Source organism: Rhipicephalus microplus, chromosome 9 (assembly GCF_043290135.1).
Source record: "Rhipicephalus microplus isolate Deutch F79 chromosome 9, USDA_Rmic, whole genome shotgun sequence".
In the NCBI taxonomy this organism is placed as follows: Eukaryota; Metazoa; Arthropoda; class Arachnida; order Ixodida; family Ixodidae; genus Rhipicephalus; species Rhipicephalus microplus.
Genome location: NC_134708.1, coordinates 63,093,173 through 63,105,927, shown reverse-complemented (window position 1 = coordinate 63,105,927; position 12,755 = coordinate 63,093,173). Strand labels below are relative to the sequence as shown.

The 12,755-nt window shown below is 45.7% G+C and overlaps 1 protein-coding gene across 1 annotated transcript in view; it reads right to left on the bottom strand.

Moving 5' to 3' along the window:
* The window catches only part of Usp14 (ubiquitin specific protease 14), a 40,647-nt gene extending 28,127 nt beyond the window's left edge, over positions 1 to 12,520 (bottom strand). Inside the window, exons 1-7 of the mRNA XM_075873743.1 lie at positions 12,257 to 12,520; positions 11,022 to 11,167; positions 9,618 to 9,650; positions 8,193 to 8,297; positions 5,695 to 5,798; positions 1,711 to 1,900; positions 1,091 to 1,239 (exon numbers count right to left, since the gene is read on the bottom strand). Coding sequence (XP_075729858.1) covers positions 1,091 to 1,239; positions 1,711 to 1,900; positions 5,695 to 5,798; positions 8,193 to 8,297; positions 9,618 to 9,650; positions 11,022 to 11,167; positions 12,257 to 12,266 — 737 coding nt within the window. The 5' untranslated portion in view covers positions 12,267 to 12,520. The remainder of the gene's footprint in view (positions 1 to 1,090; positions 1,240 to 1,710; positions 1,901 to 5,694; positions 5,799 to 8,192; positions 8,298 to 9,617; positions 9,651 to 11,021; positions 11,168 to 12,256) is intronic.
* Between the last annotated feature and the right edge of the window lie 235 nt (positions 12,521 to 12,755).

The window sequence follows — 12,755 nt, the reverse complement described above, 5'->3', positions numbered from 1 at the left end:
GAGGGGAGGATGTGGCGGGAGGGTGACCTTGAAAACTAAAAGACACGGGAAGGAGGCAGGTTGGGTAGCTTGCTTGAAATGTCTGCGAAACTAGCACGTAGAAAAACTTGGAAAGAGTGCATGGCCACCTGAATCGGTGCGCGCGGCGTTGTTCGAAGAATCGGCGGCCGTTGTCAAAAAATCGTTTCGTTGCGCCGGCAGGTTTGCCTGAGCTCACGAACTTCGATATTTCGCGATTCCTTCCGTGCAAATTAACAGTCGTTTTCGCGCTTCCGCACGCCCGCGAAAGGCATGCTGAGCCGAGAGTGAAGTGAGCAAGAACAAGTCCTAAACACGAAACGAATCGCAAATTATCAGTCGGTGGGGTAGCGTACACGCATGCACTAGACGCGGACTATCGGATACAGTCGGTGGCTGACAATGTTGGCAAATGGTCTGGTCACTCCAGGCCGGCGACGTCAACCACAGTACCAGCGATCAAAAACGGGGTAGATGGCCGACCGGCCTTCGAAAGATCGTTGGCAGTGTGAAAACACGGGCCTCGTCTGGCGATGGGGTGTACTCAGGGTAGCGGAGGGGAGGGGGGCAAGGACAAAGGGGTGCGTAACAAAAAGCGGTCGGAGAGGGCAGCAACTAGAGGGGCGCGGAGGCAGGGTCAGCGTTTAACAATAAGAATGTATGGGCACCTCGCGGATGCCTGATCGGTGGTCGAAACTGCTTTCCCGGGAAGTCGCCAGACCCCTGACTCAGTTCGCTATAACCGATCAGCAGCGCTCGGAGACATTCGTTGTAAGTGCAATTTTGTGCCATTGAACCAATGTATATTTTGACAGTCACGCAGATATTGTTCGTTTTAAGCAAAAGTTCGTTTTAAGTGGGGCCGTTATATGTGGGCTCGACTGTATAACGTGCACCTAAAATTTCACCTACACTGAAAATAAGGCCACCTAGGACGGGATTCGATCCCACGACTTTCGAGTTAGCAGCCGAAGCAAACAGCAGAGCAAATAAGGCAAGGCTGTTTTTGGTCGAATGACGTTTGGCTTGGTCATATTTGATGTTCAAGCAGCACAAGAGAGGGCAAGGATACGTGACATCGAACACGCCGCCGAAGTATTGGTCGACAAAGTTGTTGTACTTGTGCGCCGGTGCAGGTCCAGTCTCAGAGGCCGGCTGGTCAATGGCTGGCAGCTTCTGCTGGAGCATTCGCACCACTTCTGTCCAACACTCATTCGCATCCTGCAGAGTTCCACAATACACTTCTGTTAGCGGGATTATAAAAAACTCAAGAAAACAAACAAAAAATGCATGCAGTGCTGTTCCGTGACCCCTATGCCTCAATTACATTCAAGGAACGATACATCAAACACTTCTCGGCATTTTGAAGGACCCAAAAATCTCTTTTTCTCTAGAAGAACTTGTTTTTGGACAAGTTGATGCCTTAGTTTGCTGAAAATTTTGTAACTGGCATGAAACTAGAAACATGCAAAAAAAAAGGGGTGAGAAAAGAGACAGACGAGCACCGACTTTTTTGTTTTACGAAATTCCTGATTACACTAAATACCTTGAGAGCCCTTCATCACTTCGTTTATTCAACTTTCAACTGCAGTGGGGTTCGACAGCATTCTACTTCAACAGTTAACAGCCTCGTTACAGGTGCTCCTTCAGTGAAGAAGAATAAAACAAGAAGCGATTAAAGAGACTGCTGACCTGCTGAGCGAAGCCTCCCTGCTCGGACTTCTCGGCGAACCGGGGGAAGGCCGTGTGCAGCACCTGAAGCAGCACGATAGGAGGCACCACGGCAGACTTTTCCATGAGGCCCTGGAGGTCACGCATGGCAGCAGTCACGGACTGAGGGCTCGAACCAGATGACCGCATGAGGAACAGTTCCCCTTGGAACCTGCAAGCACAATTTATTGATACCGTAAAATGCACATTATTTCGGCCCTTGTGATGGCCATCAAGTTTTCCCACTCAGATTTTTTTTCTACAGTGTGTGCAACGCTCTGTGTCAATTCATAGTACAGTATTTACTCGAATGTAACGAGAGTTTTCCCCCAGAGTTTTCGCTACGTGAAGTCGACCCTGGAGTTGCATACAAATACCAAAATGCAAGCTGTCTGAAAAGCACAATGACTTATGTAAGTTTCTTTCATAGCTGTTTTTATCTTATCTTCCTGGATGCAATGAAAAGCAACCCCTTGTGTTACAATAGTGAAGTAAGGCACTAAAACACAAGTAAAATATGTGCACGTCCTGTCTTTTACTCATCTTTGCTCCTGTTCAATGGTGCTGTTACAAGCCTTTACAATAGTGATTGCGCTACAATCGAACAAGCACAGTTTTCCTTTTAGGCTTCTATTCCACATACACAAGTTATTTCAATAAAGCATCTACACTCAAACATTGTTATAATAAAGTGGCATCTTACACAAAAACAAGTTCGTTACACCCGAAAATTAGTTATAAAGGTTTATTCCTAACACTATTGTCACGGGCTCGTGACGTGAATGAAGGGAGCAGACTCCACGTCAAAGAAGAAACTGTTTATTTGGGCCTAACTTGCGTCCACGCAAAAGGAAAGTAAGACACTGGCACTGATAACGGCGAACAGAGTGTCGGCCGTCGGTCAACTGACAAGTGGCAAAGCGTGTCCCCATTTATACACTTGCCATCGAATATTCCAGAGTTATCGCTAGCGGCAGCGTAGGTTCTAGAATAATCTGAAAGGTTCACGAAGTGGGCATAATCACAAAACGATCTACTACAGCCTCGAAGCTTCTCTAACACCGTAGGTGCAATTCGCGCTGAACATAGTGTAACGGGGCGATAACAAAGCTTGAGGAAAAGAATGTGGCACTGTATCTACTGCAACACTATTTTTCATTTAATTCTTTATAGCCAATATTTCGTTATATCCGGGTTCATTATAGTGGTGAGGTTTAAGTGTATAGCACTTGCACTGCTTATGCCGTTTCTCCCCCTTTCTTTTTGTCGTTGGTACAACGCATTCACGACGTTCTGATATGCCTTATTTACTCAAAAATAGGTGGAGCACAATGACTAAGCGAGCACTGATTGCTCATTTAGGAAGCGCGTACAAATGTGCGCACAGTGCCTTGTGAAGGAGTCGTGTAACTGCAGCTGGCTCGCACGGTTCGAGGAGTGCAAAATATGCGAGTGAATATTTTTCAGTGACGCTAGATAAATATTAGGGACACGCAAATTAAGCAAGGGTGCAAATTATGCCAGTAAATGCGATAACGGCTGGTAAATTGGGGCACTGGAGCTGTATTTCCAAATCAGTTCTAGCTACTCCAGACCGCAAGGGTTTGAATTGGACATGCACGAAATTCACTATTATTTGACAGTTAAGCTTAAACTGGATGAAGCTACCATCACTCGTGCGGTGGCGTGTCCAAAGTACGGCTCTTTGCCATGGTCGTGTATGATGCGCAAAGAATTCAAGGCGCGCACTTCGCCGTTTAGCATCCAGACTCATTCAATAAAAGCACCAATCGCTGAAATCGAGCAGCAATGCTGAGTACCAACAAAAAAAATGGCAACTACTCGTAACAAGCGGAGGTCGTCATAAATGCTTAAGGAGCCAAGAAGAGAAACAATTTCTTCCGTATTGGTAAATTACAACTTTGCAATAGTGAAAGGACCACTCCTAATATGAGAGCATGCGAAAAAATGCATGAAAAAACATTGTGCGTTGCAACACCACCTTCGAGTTCCTGCACGGTGCACCAAATGATGCATCATGGATTTCAACGGGACATATAGGGTCATACATAGTACATATGTAGTTCCTAACTAGTGAAAATGAAGGGCGTGCGAATATTGGAACATTTTCTGACGAGTGTTTCCTGTTCGATTTGCACGACAATTTCATTATTTGAAGATATTTTGAGCCTTCTAGAAACCACAATATCATCCGAACATTGTGCAGCCGCAAAAAAAATGAGTTCAAGAATTTATATTCTGCTCAAGCGGTCAAATCGCCACAGCTACGTCCGAAATAGCAAGAGTAATGCCTCCCAGTAGGTTGATCAGGCATTTTGGTGCATGCCCAAGCTCGGGTAAAAGCTCTGTACGTACTTCATTATGCAAAACATACTAGCCCAAAGTTTCACTCTGCTGGTAAATACCTTCTACACTTGCCAAGAACCCCCTTTATGTAAATTTGCGTTACGTGACGAGTGCCGCTGATACTAGCAAAATGCGGAATAGATTACAACTCTCCCCAATGGAGAATTCGGAAACAATGATGTGGAACAAAAAGGTTTGTTGCGGAAGAGCGGACAACTCATCCAGCTTTCACCAATGTATGTGCACACGTAACCGATAGCCGAATCTCAGCCAATAGGCCACATTTTCTGCTGCGTGACACCAATTGCTCTAAGTTGTGAGCAGAACATTGCCAACTAAGCTGACCTCATCACTGCCTGGGTGCTTGCTGTATCGTACACAAGCATTTGTCATGAATGTGTTCGCAGTGCCCACTCCGTTCCCAACCGCACACGGGCGTGGCAACGGCAACTTTCTTACATTTGTGAAGGCAGGGCACTTCGCGGTCTCTCTCACACACAGTGGCAGTATGACTGGTGACTCGACGGATTTGCGACGTATGTGTACCACCAGCAGCGGTAGGTCACATGCACTACTGAGCAGTTAGGTGAAGATGTTCATCAGAAGGGTTGTCGGTGATTAAGTCATGCTGGCACGTTCGCCATCAGCCAAAGTGACGCCTAAGCACATTTCCAGTGATTATCTGCAAGGACATTACTGCACTGCACCATTTTAGCAGCTCATTAACGTTTCCTTTTTTTTTTAAGGCTTCACTGCATCAGATTCTGGCCTTAAGGCAAAGCTGTTTTTTGGGAGGGGGGGACTTCTGCTACAGTTGCAAACAAATTGACTCTTGAAAGCGCTGTCTGGAGCCAACACAGCAGAGGTGGAAAGTCAGTAGAGCTGCTTCCACAAAGCGCAAAAAACATCGAGATAAAATTTCTCAAGATCCGAAATTTCAAATGTTTCTGATCTGCCTACGGGGCAGATCAGAAACTCAGTACTTGAAGGAAGCACACCCCTGTCTGTCACAAGAGCTGGGCCTCCACAAAATTTTGCTATTCACAGAGCTCTAGTAAAAAGGAATTGTCCTCCGTGGTGGCCATAGGCTTGACATACCAAGTTTGAGCAAATTTCACTGATATAATGTCAGTAAAATACGAAAAACAGTTAAAAATTTGCGACTTCCTGTGCAAAAAATATGGATTGAAGTTAATGAAACTTTGAAGTGCTTTTTCTCTTCTATTAATAAACCTATGATGGTGAAACTAAAAATATGAGAGTTCTCAGAGTACAATTTATCAACGTTGTCTCGCATTTGTGTCCCTTTAATTGGCCAACCTAACTCGCCACCTCCCCATGGAGCCATTGCCTTCGTTTGAAATTCTTCTCTTCGAATGCAAGCAAGCAACACTCCGAAATCTGTTAGAGAGAACTACTGCTTAATTGGAACAACCGCCTCCCGCGCGATTGGTTTCATACTCGGACTTTCCATCTTTGTTCATCTTTCAGCAAACGAAACTCCTGTAAAACACAACACAATTTCCTGGTTCCTTCAGGTTCTGTTTAACGAGAGTCTACTGTACACGCATAAAAGAAAAAAAGAAAGGCCGCACTCACTTCTTGAGTGCATCCTTGAGTTCAGGCACAGTTAGCAAGCACTGGACGGTGGCGTTCATGTAGCACGTGTTGCCCAGGTTGGTCAGGCCGGCCGGAAGGTCCAGCTGCATCGATATAAATAAATAAATAAATCAGTCAATGGAACTCTGTTTGCATCAACAGAAAACTGAATGTGCACAGATTATTTGCCCCAACAGTCTAAATAGTGGCCAGTTGAATACAATGAGCAACAAAGTTTGAACAGGAGAGCTATATGAGAGGAAAGAAACAAAATAACTAACACATAAATTCATACACATATACACTAGCTCGTTCTAAGTACAGTTGCACTCAATATAAGTTACAACAGGCTGGCTGCGGTTAAAGTGACCCCAAGTCTGATCAATGACACCGACAAACGTTAAATTTGGTCACAAAGTACTACTAATTCAGAGAGCTTAATTCGATATTTTTCTTTTGTGGCTGCCACTTCACAGAGTCGGCACCATTTTAAGTACACAAAGTGTGCTGAAACTCATATTGAGCGCGGCTGTACATACATGTTTATTAGACTGCAACATACAGCTTGCCATACATAGCTACAGTTGAGCCCCTTTATGAGAGGCATGAACCAGGGTGCAGGCCTCGTCTCTTACACGAGACGTCTCGTATAAGCAGGGTACAACAATCTCATTTACTTGTCAATTCCTACTTCTATGCAGGCACACTGGTGTCCCTTACACACGTTCGTCTCTTACACCAGTCCTCTTACAAAGGGGTTCAACTATACTTGTAGAGAGGAGACAATGAAAATCAAACAACTTCTATAAACACACATACAGGTTTAAGTCCTGAATTGACAGAAAAAATTACTTTTGTGCGAGGATAAAATTGTGCAAAATAAAACATATCAGGCTTGCGAAAAGTGTGCACACTTTGATTGTCGGTTTTGCTAAGCCTCATTAAAGCCTCGCTACAAAGAAAAATAGACAGAAAGAAGAAAAAAAAAGCCAGCCCATTCCACTCTGTATCAACAGCTGGACAGATAAGTTGGAAGTATGAGAGAGTATATGAGGGCAGACTAGGCAGTTTACAATCATATCTAGCATCATTATATGTCTTAGGCTGATTTTGAACATAATCGTGATCACTAATTGGAATCCTCATCTCGAACATCATCATTTAGCATCATCGCTGCAATCCATTTGAGCACCATCATCAACTTCATAAAGTAGCATAAAAAAGATACGACAGACACACATAACCACACATCACAAGCGCTACTAACTACTCTGATAAAAAGTTGAAGACACACATAATATATGTTCTAACCGCCAGGAGCGAGGGTTGTATCCTGCAGGCTACAGGAGGCGCTAGGCAAAGATTACAAATCAACAGTACAACTTGAAGGCCCCGCCTTTGCTCAGGGGGGTGAGTGAGTCAAAATTCGCAGGGTCGAGCCAGTAACACTGAGAACAAGAACCGCCTTTAATGCGTGACTCAAAATAATCACGAACAGCCTTCCTCACCGGCTCAACACGGCACTAACGCACACAGGAGGACCAAAAACCAGAAGGAAAGAATCGCCGCAGACTGGCGGTGAATCGAACATACTCAACGAAAGAATGGCAGGAAAGCTAGCACAAAACATAACAGCAAGAAATAAAACTCACACGCAACTCGCCGTAGAATACGGGCCATTGACTATACGACCCCAAAACCGGCGAGGCCTAGCCTCTGTAGCACGCATGGGGGAAACCCCTCGCACCTAGCGCGACCTACGCCCCATCCCATCGCGCGCCTGCCACCAAAAAACCACTGGGCTTGTCTCACCCCCTTTCTTATCGCCCACCGCCCCTCCGTCCCATGAGGCCTTTTAGATGCTGACGCTCGTCCCGCGCATGTGCAATGCGCCTGTGTTCTCCTCGCCCAGCTGCTACAGATAAGGGCCCATCGGCCCGACAAACTTAAAGAACGTATGCTCTAAGGCAAACAAGACAACAGATGTCTGACTAATGCAATCGCTACCGTTTTTGTTGATAAGGAACGCTTCTAAAAGTTCACATGCCTTTCTATTTGTACTTCTACCCAGTATGTTGACATCATGATACCTTGGAGAACATGCGCAGGCTTTGCAATGTGCAGAAAGGTGTGCATTCATGTCCTTGTTCAAATTATTCCCCTGCTCCCTCATTCTCATTGAGGCATGAAAACCTTGATTTTCTCCAGTAATAATGAACTTATGACAGAGTTTCCAGAGAGCGGTTTATCAACCTAAAAGAACTTATTGTTTCTCTACAGTGTCGCTTCAAACAACCCATTAAAGAATTAAATGTACTGTGGCTGTACATCTGGAATAACTCCAAAGGATAAAAGAAGCAGGGTGACACCATATGTTCAATGAATGACCCAGGATCACAAGACACATGAGGAAATACGCTGCGCTTAGTCAAGAAACCAGCTAGGCATCCAGTCCACACAATTTCTCCAACAATGGCACGAGGCGGCGCAAGGCTTACCGCAGTGGCGAGCTCATTCTCGGACATGTCCTCCATGAAGACAGGTTTCTCGGCAGGCTCCGACGGCAGCGCTTCCTTGGTACCCATGAGCAGCACCACTGCACCCTGTAAATTGGAAGATGCTGTATTATGCACCTCAACATGACTACTCTTGCAGCATGCTGCCAAAGCAGACCCTTAGAGGGGTAGTGACACAAAAACTTCGGCTTTGTGTTTTTTTGCTGGGGTCCTGTTAGTCCTAACACGGCACATTGTTTGCTGCAGCACGTGACAGATAATTATTTACAGGCCCCCTCATTATAAACCAATCAGTGTTAGTTTGAGAGGGCGTCAAAAATGACAAGCTGCCGGGCGCAACTATTGCCACCTAGCATGTGCTGTTATTGACCGCATCAGCACACAAAACTGTGACGCACTTACGCACGGTCCACATCAAGAATTTCTTTCTAAGAGGAAACAAGACAGCGGTGTCACCAAACACAAAACTTTCAGAGCGTGCCCTGCGGCCACGCACTCACGTCCAGCCGCTGAGAAGTATAGACTGCTGGAACAAACGTGGCAAACAAAAAGACGACTATGACGTTATCGTAACTTGTTTTATTCACTGAAGCATGGTGAGGCAAGGGAAGTAAGGGGGTCCCCAAGAGGTCTCTCCAGATGGTGCCAATTCCTCCAAGATACAAACTTCGAAATCACTGTAAAACACCTTCCAAGCAATATTCGCTGTTGATATTTTGCAAACTATGTACGCATGTTCATGGGAATCGATTCCGACGACTGTTTCGGCCGCGAAATTTCGTGTCAGTACCCCTTTAAAGCTCCCTCTACACCGTACCCACAAAAAACATTGATCAACATTTCTGCACCCGTGACTCGCACCACCGTACATTTTTTAACATTCCAGTCACCAAATGATTGTACAAATACAGTAAACTCCTAGCGAGCTAAAAAAATTCTAAAATATAACAACTGTCCTTGATATGATTGGTTTTGTACTTGGATCATGTACCATTGCGCCTGTCTCAGTGAATGAAACCCCTGTTAAACAGAACACATTTCCCTAGTCTCTTCAGATTCCATATGATACACTACTATATAGCTGTTTTTCCACAAATATTGAACATTGGAGTACACTGCTCCGAAATGTTTATCCTTTGCCTATGACTGATTTTCTGTCTGCAATGAACACATTGAGTTGTCACTTCACTATCCAGGACCCATGATGATGGGCTGCAGCATGTAGAAATAAACATGAAGGAAGAGTGAACTAGGCTATCTGGTATTTCAACACTACTGGCAAAACCTACAGGGCCAAGCCAAAAATCACCAAGCTGGTGGGGGTTGGTTGGAGAAGCAAAGACGGCAGCATACAGCCCATGTGACAAGCTGCCAAATAAAACGATGACCAAGGTAAAAGCAACTTACATCTTTGAGTTGGATGTTGCCCCACTCCTGGTCCTGTAAAAACAGAACACAATCGCATGGTTGAAACGACCAGTCTTTTTAACATAGCAGCAAAAAGCAGTGACACGACAGTCAGTGGCAAGCTTAATGCTGTGACTGAGAATACTGACAAGTGGAAAACACTGCAACAGGTGCTTCTCAAGATGAAACTGGTTTCTGTGCACTAGACAACTGACTTCACTAATTCCTTCTCTTGCAGTGTTTGGCTATGTTTGCCTATAAACCCTTGCAACAGCGGGATCACCTTTCTAGGCGGTTGCTTGGGAGTACGAAGGCTGATGCCAAAGACTCAGCGGGGCATTTTTCAGAGGTCCCGCATATCACCAACCGCTCAAACAGGCTTATGATGGCACCAAGGGAGCTTTTGTTGACGATGTGTACAAACAAGGCAGAAGTCACAGCGACACAGTGCAAGTGTGCACGAGCCATGTTCATCGCCATCTCCGCATTTTATAACACAGACGGTGTCAGCACATCTTACATGCTCAAATGCTGCATAGCCACTGTGTTATACTACAGAGTGAGAAGGGCTCCCTCGGCACTAAATATACCGTGTTTTCGAAATTACATAAAGGCTGCTTTGCAGAAACCAGGAAGTTAATCCAAACGGTCAGAAAAGAGGTGCTCGAGTTACATTGGATCCTCTTTTCTAATCATCTCCGTTTATTTCATGCAGCATCATGGGGTTGAAAGGTGCTCTGAGTAATGCCACCCTTAAGCAACCAAAAAGTGCGGTTCATTTTTGGTTGTCTGACCTCAAACTGTTTTCGCTGTATATGCTACTGCATGATGTCAATGCTCATGCTTCCAACATCTTTGTTCACCTGACTTGTGACTGTTTTCACTAGCCAGCATTGGTGGAAACAGCCAATTTTGGGAAAGTTCTCTTGAGCCATCACTTTCCGTCCCCACAGTTCAACGAAAAGCAGCCAGCTAGTCAGTTGGCGCAAGGTGTCGTCGAGTTGTTGGCAGAGCGCTCCCTTGATCTAGCTGGCCAAATTGGAAGTGTGACAGTGACTATCAAAACATGCAATAACCTTATCTCTCCCTCTTATCTAAGTTGGCCGCTTTGCAGCTATTAAGGCTAGACCAGCTATGACCCCTTTTCTCTCCACACACACAAAATGCCCATTAAATTGACAAGACAGAGACTTGCTTGTAGCACGAAGCGACTAGGGACTCTATTCAGAAAGAAGGCTTCTTGGTTGCCGAAAAATTCGTCCTGTTCCGGGAATAAGGTCCACAACCAACGACTCTTCAGGGAGACCGCTCTACTAAATGAACCGATTTGCTATAGACAGCCAACGCTACTGCAAAGGTCCCAACTTAACTTTACACGAGTGAAGGCCTAGCTTGCTACTGTACCTTGAGCACGGAGCCCTTGATGAGCACCTTCTGCCGGTCAGGCTCGACGCCCGTCAGAGCGAACAGCTGCGCCTTGAACAGCATGGGCTCCTCTCGGGTGTCGACTTCTACGTCGGGGTACGTCTCCTTGCCCCATTTCACCTTGACTGCGATGAACACATCAGACAACAATGCATTGGTGTGAACTTATACAGACTCCAAAGTATTATTAGGTATCATTACTCAGGTTATCATTACTAGGGTATCTCAGGTCTCATTACTAAGCCTATCATTACTAAGGTATCTCTGGTATCATTACTAAGGTTGCATGGTGGGCTGGCTTGTTGGTGATTCATAGCATCCAAAGGTACAGTGCATTCAATATGGGACAAAGCGAAAGTCACACACACACACATTGCTAGCCTGGCCAATCTCTATAATCGAAACTAAATTTAGTTGGGTCATCGAGGGGCGACTGAAAGTATCACGCGTTGATAGTGACAGTACACACGATGCTGGCCAAGGTTGCCCAGTTTGGGGCTATGCCTTCTAATGATTGTTGCTTTTTTACGTCCCAAAACCACGATGTAATTACGGAAACTCTGTAGTGGAGGGGTTCTAGAAATTTCTACAGCCTGGATATCTTTAACGCGCATCGAAACCGACAAGGTTCCTAATCCCGGATACACGGGCCTCAAGCATTTTCACCTCCATCCAATCCAAAAGCGGGCGCCTCGAGATTCAATCCCGTGACGTTCGGGTTAGAGAAACGCCTTCAAAATCGGAGCAATCACAGCATATTTTCGCGACATCCTACGATTCGCCACAACGTGTCAAGCTGTTCGCCGGCTTCGAACGTTCGGTGCTCCCACAGTCTAAAACGGCGTGAAGCACAAAGCAGCCGCATTAAATGCCGCAATCGATGCAAGCTGCCGCATCATGCTTTCGTCAGCACTACTGCCGTTACAATGCCGACGTAGTGGTTGATGTATTCGTAGCTCCCAAAGTTTCGAAAACAACGAACACGCAATTTTTAGAGCGCCAGCAGTCAAACCGGCATTTCGGAATTGCTGCCGGGTGAACGAGCTTGATGACTCCGGGTGTCCGATAACCTTAGACACGAGGCTAAGCTGATAAAACAAACCAAGCGGGATTTTCCTGGCAAGCAAAATAACGGCGCTAAACGGCGCCGGCTCTAGAGAAACTCGCGCCGGCATGACAGCTAGGCGAGGAAAATAAAGAGGACGGCGCCAAACCTTTGTACATCGTTGCCACTGTTGACTATCCGTTTCGATGACTATTTTGGTGTAAAGAATGCTGCTGGTGCGATGGGATCGAAGGTGGAGACAGCCCGTCTGCGGATGCGAGAAGAAAGGAACTACCGAGTCATGTAGGTTGCTGCAATATCTTCTCGACAACACGCCGGTGATTTAGCCGCAGAGCTCGTAGTACAAGGTGGCTGTACGAAACCGACGGTGTAGAAGTAGGTGCAGGAATCGCGGTGTGTCGGAGTCACCTAAAGAGCAAGCCCTGAAACACAGGCAGAGGGAATGCACGTCTCGAGAGAAAAATCACACAGTCACCCCCGTCACTGTTCAGGCACCGCGCAATCAAAAAGTGAGCTGACACCGTTTCAGCCGCGCCGTAGGCGCACTTATAATAAGCGCAGCTATATTCAAAACAAAAAATAAATTATTTAAAAAATAACTACGTGTTTTTATTTGTGTAGTAAGGCCAAAGTATTTATTGTTAAAC